At 38.6% G+C, this 11,023-nt stretch overlaps 1 protein-coding gene and 1 long non-coding RNA gene across 3 annotated transcripts; one reads left to right on the forward strand and one right to left on the reverse strand.

Moving 5' to 3' along the window:
- Positions 1-741: 741 nt before the first annotated feature.
- Positions 742-9,875, forward strand: LOC133836500 (chorion peroxidase). 2 transcript variants are annotated; one of them, XM_062267027.1, is made up of 5 exons: positions 742-1,030; positions 1,096-1,222; positions 5,223-5,612; positions 5,688-6,415; positions 6,479-6,917. In XM_062267027.1, exons 1-5 carry the CDS (start codon positions 757-759, stop codon positions 6,772-6,774), a joined length of 1,815 nt encoding a protein of 604 aa, XP_062123011.1. In that variant the 5' UTR covers positions 742-756; the 3' UTR covers positions 6,775-6,917. The 2 variants fall into 2 exon arrangements, with proteins under 2 accessions (XP_062123011.1, XP_062123010.1); XM_062267026.1 differs by lacking the exons at positions 742-1,030; positions 1,096-1,222 and adding an exon at positions 9,570-9,875 and having other exon boundaries at positions 5,110-5,612; positions 6,479-6,754; positions 6,819-9,504.
- An 861-nt stretch (positions 9,876-10,736) lies between these two features.
- LOC133836911 (uncharacterized) lies at positions 10,737-10,993 on the reverse strand. Its single transcript, XR_009893759.1, has 2 exons — positions 10,901-10,993; positions 10,737-10,828 (listed from the first exon to the last, which is right to left on the reverse strand). It is a non-coding gene; the product is annotated as an uncharacterized LOC133836911 (long non-coding RNA).
- Between the last annotated feature and the right edge of the window lie 30 nt (positions 10,994-11,023).

Consider the following 11,023-nt stretch of genomic DNA (forward strand, 5'->3'; position numbering starts at 1 on the left):
TCTTCTGTTAGTGGTATTTTATATTGACAAATAATACATGGGACAGAAATTTAGTTGAAAAAAACATAAATAAAGCAATTATAGTATACATATAAATGAACTATGTTATTTTTTTACCCGCTGCGTATTATCAGTTTGTGCTACTGTCACTCCGTCTGTATGAACTCCTAGACTCGTAGACTCTAAGAGCTATCTCCTCTTTGTGTTCGAGAGAACTTCTGCCCCGAAAATAAATAAAAATGATAAGTTAGTTGTTTTGGCCGTCAATCTGATATATTTTGCATTCTATAGTATATTTTGAATGACACTTTATCAATATACCCAAACATCTTATGTGATACATTTCAGTATTTTTGTATATTAATGCGGTATATTTTAGGAATAATACTGCACTTTATTGATTTTATTCAAAATTGGGTAATTTACAGTTCTTACTTGTTTTATTAAAGTTGTTCATCTTTAATTTTAGTAATTACCTCCTAAAATCTCTGAGATCCACCCACTGCTAATTATTTTTACATACATACTATATACATACGGACACGACTATATCATCTCGACTGTTGCAACTGATGATTCTTATTCTAGTAGTAGTAGCCTTCTACCAATGGATGCCCAATTAATTTGGAATTTTAAAACTCAACTCTAATTGAAGTAATAACAAATGAAGTATCGACAACAGCCTTATAAAGTTTTACTTGCTTCAGATTCTAGAATCCTCACTATCACGACATTCACATGAGGTATAAGTTTCAAATGCCGCAGATGTTGGCGCTGTTGTTGCTGTTGTTCGGCATGGTGATGGGATATGAAGGAAATCTAGAGAGAAATAACAAGCTACTCACAGATGAGTTGCCTCGACCATTAACGCCGTTAGAAGAACTGCCAGTTAATCAGAACCAAAGTGAGAGGAATCCCCGTTCGCGTCGCCCTACGCTGATGGATGTGGCACTACAGCAGAGTGTGCAGCAAGGACTCAATGCCATGGCCGAGCTGTATGGTCGAATACAACCGCAAATGCTTCTCAATGGTATGCAATTTTATATTTATATTGCTGCCAACCATATTTACAACTTTGCTGGTATCCTCTTCAAGGGCAAACTCTGCAGCACAATCATCCAGCCGCCCTACTCTCACGCTTCAATGCACCCAACACGGAAACTGAGCACCGAGAAATGGCCGCCTATGCAACCATAGAAGCTGCCAAAGCCTTTCGTCAAAAGTAAGTTCCTCTTCTACCCAGGATGAATGCGTGAATCAGTCTATTTTTATATATCTGAATAGAATGAGTAACTTCAATATACCCTCATATGGTCTTGACATATGGTGAAAGTTATTGCCAACTGTGCATAATTAAAAGTCAAAGTGGTCGTGGGTAGCTTGAGAAATTGCAATATCAATTTCAATTCAAGCATATATTCAAAATTAAAAAATTAAAAAATGTTCATATTAAGCTCAGAAAGTGAAAACTTTCAAATCAAAACCAACCAAACCTTTAATGTAACCGATTTAAATCCGGATCAGGGAAAATTTGAGAACCCACGACCTTATCTTTACCAACTAATTTTAAGTTTAGAAGAGAATTTGATACTTTATATATCACTAAGTGTGCTCGACTCTGAAGTACGCGCTAAAAATCGTGACTTAAAATACCTTCCTACCCAATGATAGCGGGTATAAAAACTGTGCATAAAGTTTTAAAATATCGATATTCGAGACAGACAAGTGTTCTAATATGTTAGTAGTCCCAAACTTTTGGGTCTCGGTTTCGACTTAAGCGTAATTTATTGAGATAATAATATAAGCTCAGTATTAGCATAAAATATAAAATATTTCTGTATATTGAAGGTTGACAATCAAAATATTAATACCGCACTACAATTTAGTTTTTCAATACTTTGATCGATAGTTCAGCGATTGTTTTCGTAGCTCCAAAAAGCCTCCTTAGCCCACATAGCACCTGAGAGGTAACTTTCTCGCTTGATTAACAAGTTCTACAGCTCCATGGCACTCATCGCTGGTTAATGAGTTGAAGTTGAAATACGCTGACAAAAGTGCTTCAAAGTGTGACCAACAATGACTGTGGCAGCGGCAATGATTGTTGAAAGTCAACTTTCACTTTGACATTGAAATACCATATAATTGCAAGACTTAAGACAAGCACAATCAATCGCACAAGCATCAACAGCAACACTAGAGGTTTGATACATGCCAGATAGCAGGCCATACTACGAGTATACTCTTATACACCTATGTAGTATGATAGGTGAAGGTAACTAAAGGCGACCACCTGGTCCAAAAGTGCAAGAGTAAACGACCTCTCTGATTAACGGAAATGCCATTCAAGTGGCCAACCACTCTTGTAGTTTTTCCAGTTTGCAAGTTTTCACTTTTCACAACGAGTTCGGCAGGGGTTTAACATGAAGCTTAAATTCAGATTCGTGTTCGGTTTTGTATTTGAGTTGCCTCTCAAAATGTCCGTGCAATTTTCCCCATAGTTGTGGAACACACATAATAAATGTTTTGCCGCCTTTACTTTCACTTGAGGATGGCCAAATACATATGTACATGTAAACAAAGTATATAAATAGCAATATAATTAGGACAAAACATTTAAGTCTAATTTTATGTAGATGCAATAAACGCGAAATTGTTTTATGCAATAGCGTAATTGTGTGACGTGCATTTCAAAGCTGCTGTATACGTACATACATATGTATGTACATATATTATCTCTGTTTTCAATGCACTGTCTGTGTTTGAGTTACTTAATAAATCCGAAGGCTATGCGAAACATTTAAAAGCGTTAGTGTCGGAAATGCATATTTTCTTCTTCCTAAGTTTAAGATTTATGCAGCACCCCCAATTGGGTAGCGGATTGAGTTCACTCGTCTGTAGTTTTCTTACCTGTTCTAGTTATGTTTATTAGCTGTAGTGAAGCTTAAGGCAGTATTTCAATGCATCTGTTTAGACGGTTGGTCAAAAGAGTAGTAATGTGCAAAAATCTGTAATGTTTTATGCTTTCATATTAATTTAAGCGCATATCCTTGGCCCAATATTCTCAATCAGCATCAACAGTACATCAACAGTAGGTTTGACTTAGTCATGACACGGCCGTCGGTTTGTCAAAAATCTCAGAGACTAATAGACCAAAGCGTAGTTAATTTTCGAGGCTACACCCACCACGTCTGTTATATTTAATAAGCTTGTTGAGGAACTAGTTGCGCTTAAATAAAACGGTTTATAGTTTTTTGATAAAACCAAAAATATGTACTTCCTTATGCGGAGAAATAAATTTCATTTAATAAAACTTTGCACAATTTATATTCTAAAATAAAAATTAAGAGGAGAACTGGATTAAGACATATCCCGTCCCGTTATTTTCCTAACTGAAAAAATTTCATTAAATTATTACCATTGTTGATTTCAAAAATTTCAATTCGCCCAATCGCATAGCTATTTGTCACTCTGATTGCTTATTAATCAACACGATCGATAAAATGAAATAAAAGCTGCAATCATCATTGATGATATGGCCAAACGTAAGCGCTTATTAATTTCGCCAAAAGCACCGTTTAGCCAAAATAGAAGAAAGTGAGTGAATGGAGGGCATTGTAATTATAGCCTTTTATACACAAACACTCAAATGCTTTTATGACAGAAACAACAAAAATATTAAGAAAAACGTTTGGCGCCGTGTTATTTAAGCCCCCAATTCTGCCGCAGTCTCTCGACTCTCTCATCATTCACATTTTGATTACATCAAACAACGACAACAACAATAGGGGTACGTATGTATGTATATCAAACAAGCTTCAGCAGAGGCTGATATGCCAAAGAAAGACACACAAAAATAAAAGAGAAATAAAAACCAAAAAAAAAATCACAAGCAACTTTCGTTTTCTGCAAGCTTCAAGCTAAGCTCCCGCACGAGTTGGGCCTCAAGCACTCAGCACTAGGAAAGTTTATATTTATTTATTTATAAACATATATTGTACATATATTTTTTGTTGCCTCTTTGTATTTGTTTTTCGTTTTCATCCATTATTTGTGGTGACGCTATGGAGGTCATTGACCCACGCGATGGCCACAACTGCGTCTGCGCCTGGTTTTTCAGCGTACGTGTGGGTTATCGACAGTTCACGTTTTTAAATGTTTAAGGCGATGGGGCTAAATCCACTTCATAGTTTAATGAAATATAAACTAGCAAAACAGGCATTGAAAAAGTGTGAAAAGTGTGATCAAGTACTTTCCACTTTCACTGCAAGCACCGAGCGATTTACACTAACTTTCGTGTACCCTTTCTGCCTCGCAAATGTATTAGACATAAAATTTGAATTTATAACTAATTAATAAATTACATGATTGTTAGTATTTAAAAAAAAAGAAGATACAGTTAAAGTACAGTCCAGTGAATATGAATGTGATAATATTCTATTTATTTGGAATATTTTTAGACTAATACCGCATTGTTTTGCTTTTATAAAAAATTGACAGCAGGGATATATACCATATATGTATATATTTTTAGAATATTTAAAAGATTTCATATAATACAAAATATATCAGATTCTTAATCAAACTAACGTGGTTCCGAATGCAGCCGTTTTTTTTTTTGTTGTAATACATATAACAATATTTCTTTAATAATCATACCATCTTCATGTGATAGCAAATAAATTTAAAATAATCATAATTGCTGTTACAAATGGACTCTATTATTCGATTTTCTCACTCACTGGTTTTAAAAAATATCAAAATATATAAATAGAACAGTAAGTTTTGAATCAATAAATAATATTCAAATCATAGCAGATTTCATGAGCAATTAATTATAGCCAAGAAAAAAGTAAGGCAACCTGTTAATAAAAGCAATAAATGAAAATCCATAGCGTCAAAAGTAAAGGTCTCATATTATATAATAGTGCTGTGATTATTGATGCGATTTCTTAACGCATATCACACATTGCATAAACACACAAGCATACTCGCCAGCAGCTATGTACAAATATATAACGAACTTGTTTGAGTCAGAGTTTTGACTTCCAACAGCCGACTTCCAGCTTGATGCAAGTTAAACGTTTTATAAATAGATGCCGTGATCGTCCACCAACACCATTCGGACACAAAGTTTGAACGCAACCACAACCACAACATTCACATCGACACAGCCAGGATGAGGACATACTAATAAAAAAAAATGGGTGCTTCTGTTCTTCCAGCTTCCAGCACATCGATGAGCTGGCTCGCCAGTCGCATGCACAAAAGATCTCATTACGTCGCACAGCTCTAGAGGGGTTGTGCCCGGTTCGAGATGCACCACCCTGCATGCCGGCTTCGGATAGATATCGCACTCATGATGGAACCTGCAATAATAAGAGAAGGCCTCGTTGGGGAGCTGCTCAGATGCCATTCAATCGCTTTTTGCCTCCAGAATACGGCGATGGCGTGGACAGTGTTCGGAGCTCGACGGATGGCAGCACATTATCCTCTTCACGTTTTGTCAGCCTCCTGGTGCACGGGGCCCGCGAGGGTGAAGCTCCACTCACTCTGATGATAGTTCAATGGGGTCAACTGCTGGATCACGATATAACGTCAACGGCGCAGCCTCGGTTAGTAACACTTGTAATAAGATAATATTTACCGAATATCCATGTCATGGTTAAATGTTCATATATTATTTGCAGATCCATTAACGGTTCCATACCCAGCTGTTGCGGCGGCAAGGATTTTCATCCATCGTGCTTTCCCATCAAGGTGCCACTAGACGATCCGTGGTTGTCGCCACTCAACGTTCGCTGTTTGGAGTTTCTGCGTTCTGCCCCAGCACAACGTCGTGACTGTGTGCTATCTTGGCGGGAGCAAACCAACCAAGCCACGTCGTACATTGATGCATCGCCCATTTACTCGAACAGCGCCAAGTCTTCGGATAACGCTCGAGTCTTCCGTAATGGCTTACTGATCTATGGGCGCGGAAATCCCTCAGACGATGTGTGTCAGCGAGGAGCTATTGCTTCGAAATGTATTCGAGCTGGCGACGGGCGGAGTGGAGAGCAGCCCGGGCTACTAGCAATGCATCATGTATGGGTAGGAGAGCACAATCGTATAGCAATGGAGTTGAATGATCTAAATCCCCACTGGAGCGACGAGAAGATCTATCAGGAGACCCGACGTATTGTGGGCGCCATGTTTCAACACATCACCTATCGGGAGTTTTTGCCCTTAGTGCTAGGAAACGAGGTTTGCAAGTTGTTTGACTTGCAGCTTCTTAGCTCCGGTTTCTATGAAGGCTATGACCCAAAGATCAATCCTTCGGTGGCCAATTCATTCTCTTCTGCAGCTTTTCGGTTTGGTCATTCATTGGTACAGAATTCCTACACCAGATGCGATCGCCATCATAATGTAATAAACAACAGTAAGGCTTTTATATAACTAACGCAAAACAAATAGCCACAAAAGTTTCCTCTTCTTCTTCTAGATGTCAGCTTGCATGAGGAGTTCCAGAACGGGGACATTGGAACAGCGGGTTCCCTGCATCGTCTCCTGCGAGGAATGGCTTCACAACGAGCTCTGAAGCGCGATGAGTTTATTACGCCTGAGCTGACTAATCATCTATTTCAAACGCCAGGATTTCCCTTTGGTCTTGATTTGGCTGCCATTAATATACAACGTGGACGTGATCATGGTTTGCCTCCGTACACTTCATGGCGTGTGCCATGTGGCTTGAGTCCCATTCAAAGCTGGGATGAATTTGGTAAAACTGCTATGGCTTAACTCGCATTAGAAATCTTCTAATTTCCTCAACACTCTTGTTTCAGCTAACGTAGTCGGACCGGAATCTTCAAAGCGGATTGGCCATGCCTATCGCAGTGTACACGACATCGATCTCTTTGTTGGCGGAATTGCTGAAAGGCCGGTGGTCGGAGGCCTAGTTGGTCCCACATTCGCCTGCATCATAGCTCAGCAGTTTAGTAACTCGCGCCGTGGGGATCGCTTCTGGTATGAAAATAGCGGCTTCGAGAGTTCTTTTACACCAGCCCAGCTGCACTCCCTCCGTCGGGTATCGCTGTCGCAAGTCCTGTGCCGGGCAGTTGGGGGTGGCACCTTTCAACCGCATATTTTTATCCCAGCTGAGTTTACAGACAACGAGCGTCAGAACTGTGGCACTGGCCTCCTTAGTCCAATTGACCTTAGTCCATGGCTGGAACTTGACCCCTTCGCACCACCTCGGCCCATCCATGGCGATGTTGATCATATTTTTAATATCATTAGCCCTAACGAAATAAGTGCACCTTCCATCGTTAAAGAGGACAAAGCGGGATTTTCAAATCGAGTGAAACCCGCCCGACCACACATTGAATTCAGCCCTAATTCATCAAACGGATTTCAGCGACCTGACAATAAAAACGACAACACGACAAACAAAGTTAGCGACAAACTTGATTTAATACGAAAAACGACGACAAATAGTAACAGTCATAATAACAATCCCCAACGCAAAACATCTGTTAATAATAAGTTGGACAAGTCCCCCAAAATTACGATAAACATAAAAAACGTGATTACCAGAAATCCTTCTACAACAGTTCCGAAAAGGACAGTGATAATTAACAATGTACCCTTAGAATTACGCAAAGCCGTGAGTGTAAATACATCTACATCGCTTTCAAAGAATGACATTCCCCTAGCATCGCGGAGTCACGATAACCCAGACCTGGAAGGTCTTACTGAAAGCTCGCGAGCTGCGACGGTCGTAAGCGATGCGACAAAACCGACTAACTTAACGAGTAAACGAGAACTGCGACGTTTGACAACATTGATGAAACCATCAAACGACAAAACCTCAGACATGGACGAAGATGAACGACTTCTGGATACTCAGGGTAACTTTACAGAAATTACCTCGGCATTAATTATACATTCCGATTCCACACCAAGCATGATGCTCGGGCGTTCAAGTCGTACTACGAAATCGTCCAAATTGTCCAGAACAACAAAGCGTGGTGTCGAACTACGTAGTCAGTATCAAAGTCGACCACCTTATCCACAAAAGGTTGTTGTCAACGGTCCTAATACAAGTGATCAATACGAAATTGAAATTAATATACGACAAACGAATAAAAGTCCAGTAACGCGACCCGTGGAATCAGATTATTCCGAATACACTACATCGACTAATTACAAGCCCTTCAATAGCTATGAGAACAGTTATGCCCCAAATTATTTGCATAAATTTGCGAGTACAACGCCTAGCTACACCTATTATCCAACTCATAGGGACATCAATTTGCCACTACAAAAAACCAAACCCCCGACTATTATCTACTTGAACGACATTGAAGATAGACGGACTTCCACCCGACCACCGAACATCTTCCAAAATTTCTTAAGCTTTGCCACTAACGGACTTAACCCAAATATAAATAAACGACCTACTGAGGCAACTGATCTGAGTCCGATCGCAGCGGGCCAAAAGCCTCGACCCTATCACGAGGCTTCTGTGGTTAACAGTCCGCTTAGCGGAAGTTACTCACAAGCTGGATATGCTACCTCTGGGCTATCACATCCCGTTTCAACAAGCTCCCAAATGGGCGTCAATTCCCCATCAACCTATCTTCATGCGTCTAGTAGTGTCATTAGTTCAGGCCACTTTGGCAGTATTTCAGGTGTAGCAAGTGCAAATGGAGCCGATAGTATATTCAGCTTTAATATACGGCCACGTCCTCATAATAATGCTAATCCTTATCCTGTTTTTAGTTCAAATGCACGTCCCCAAAGTTTTGGTGCTAGTTATGGTTACGCATCGCACGTACCTTATCAGCAGAGCCAGCCAGATCTATATTATGATCGAGAACTGAGCCAGACTCATACGAGTCCCTTCTCCACTGGCACTGCCGCTGGACAGAAACCTTGGTCGCAGCCACAGTATTATGATCGCAGTCCTCAACTGAAGGAAATAGGCAATAGTAACAATGATCAATCGAACACGGACCACAAACTAGACTTACGAGATTATGACTATCTAAGCCGAACGCTGGCAAATATAACTGAAGGCGAAAATCTACACGACACCACTGAAGATTACGTGTACGACGAAGATGAGCCAAATAAAATCATTGACTTCGCAAACTTAGGCAAACAAGCAGGTTACCTGAAACTCTCCTCCCAGAATGACATACGAACGGAATTTAAGGACGAAGTATCGAAAAATATTTCTAGGAACAACGAAAACAGGACTTATGTGGACGACAATTACGTACTTCCCATGCTAGAAAACAACCCAATGACATACGTTACGGAAATGCCCAAGCCTATACTTTCTACCTCCACTAACAGTAATGTTAGCGTTTTTCCGGATAGTATAAGCAAGAAGCTAGGCAGTAAAATATTAGCAGAGACTATTGAATATGACGCACAGGCTGAAAGCTTAAAGCAGTCCGCCCGTTATAAACAACACACCAATGTGGCCTTCGCACCTATAATCTTGCTTACTAAGCCGGACAGGTGAGTTAATATTGTACCACATTTCCGAAATTTCAGATTATAAATGTAATTGCATTTCTTTTTAGACCCGATAATTGGGTCATTTATAACAAAACAAATGAGGAGCCGCTATTACCACAGCCACCAATAGTGTCCACTGGTATAGGTGCAGAGCCAACAGTAGAAGTGCCCACGCCTTTCAACAATGGGAAACGAAACAAAGGATTTAAACATGAAGCTAGTGAGATTGAGATTGAAAAAGAAAGCAGAAGAAATGCCAAATTAAATTAAGAATATTTATGTATTCATTTAATTAGTACAAGTTTATGGACGTGTACACCTTTTAAAACTCATGCAATACTATTTATTTAATAAATATTTAATACATATTATCTATGTAAATATTTTGAACTCAGCTCTATTTGGCACGTACCAAAGAGTTACCAGATGTCTGTTTTACTGGCTACATCATCGAACATTTCTGAAAAATAGAATCTTCCGCCGGATTATTTCTTAAGTGACTGTAAGAGAGGAACTGCTAATAAAGTCACATCAATGATGATGCAACAATGATTCTGAAAATGTGGCCGTATCTTGGCTAATATTTTTGTATACCTATCGAAAAAGTGCGATATCGATGGTAAATAACAGATGTTTACATACAAATTTTGCCGCTTTATAGCTGTTTATATTCAACATGGACTAATAACCTATGTCCACTGCATCAAAAAACTTATTTTCTGTTCAGGTCGCATATTACGTTCGCCCCATGTAAAAAATCATAAAAAAAAGTAGTTTCGAAACGTATAAACTGAGTAGCAGTGGATATTTCCACTATTATTATAGCCTATTAGCTATAACGGCGAAATGCTTTTTAGTGGTCAAAATAATAAAAATAAACTCAGGCAGAAAGAAAAATAAATGGAAATAAATTAACCGAATATAAGAAATTTAATAAATAATGCGACACTGAAGAATTCAAAATATTTATTTAATAAACATCTCGCTTAAAATCATATCATATGATAATATTCCTTTACAAAGTGGCCAATTTGATCGTTGTTTTCTTATATCTCCAGCAATTCCTTTTTATTTTTTGCTTTGTTCCTTAAAGCAATTACAAAGCAATTTAAAATAATATTCAAGCGCCAAAATTTGTAAGTGGAATAATCAGCTGATTTCCATCGATGTCGCACTTTGTTCGATAAATATACTAAAATATTATCTTAAATACAGCTAAATTTTCAGAATCATTGCCGCATCTTTAGTGATTAGATTAGATGATTACCTCCATTAGACGTCCCTCTCTGCCAAACAACCACTTAAGACTTTACAGAACGAGTGGCTTAATATGATGCAAAACGGAAATAAGTAGAGTTAATTGATCAATATTAAGTTACATTTTTTACAAACATACTTTTCGAATAAGTAATTAAATGCTTATTTCTGGTTGATTTTATATTCTTCTTCCTGCCTGTTTGTTTATTTTAGGATCGCCTAATTCAAAGCGCTTGGTGTAAATGTACACAATATTAAAAAT

The sequence above is a fragment of the Drosophila sulfurigaster genome, chromosome 2R (genome assembly GCF_023558435.1).
Source record: "Drosophila sulfurigaster albostrigata strain 15112-1811.04 chromosome 2R, ASM2355843v2, whole genome shotgun sequence".
NCBI lineage: Eukaryota > Metazoa > Arthropoda > Insecta > Diptera > Drosophilidae > Drosophila > Drosophila sulfurigaster.

Bases quoted from the DNA above. Each gene is read 5' to 3' on its own strand.
- LOC133836500 (XM_062267026.1), top strand. From the start codon at position 5,329: ATGCCGGCTTCGGATAGATATCGCACTCATGATGGAACCTGCAATAAT. The intron at 6,416-6,478 runs GTAAGGCTTTTA...TTCTTCTTCTAG, and splicing joins TCATAATGTAATAAACAACA to ATGTCAGCTTGCATGAGGAG. The intron at 6,755-6,818 runs GTAAAACTGCTA...CTCTTGTTTCAG, and splicing joins TCAAAGCTGGGATGAATTTG to CTAACGTAGTCGGACCGGAA.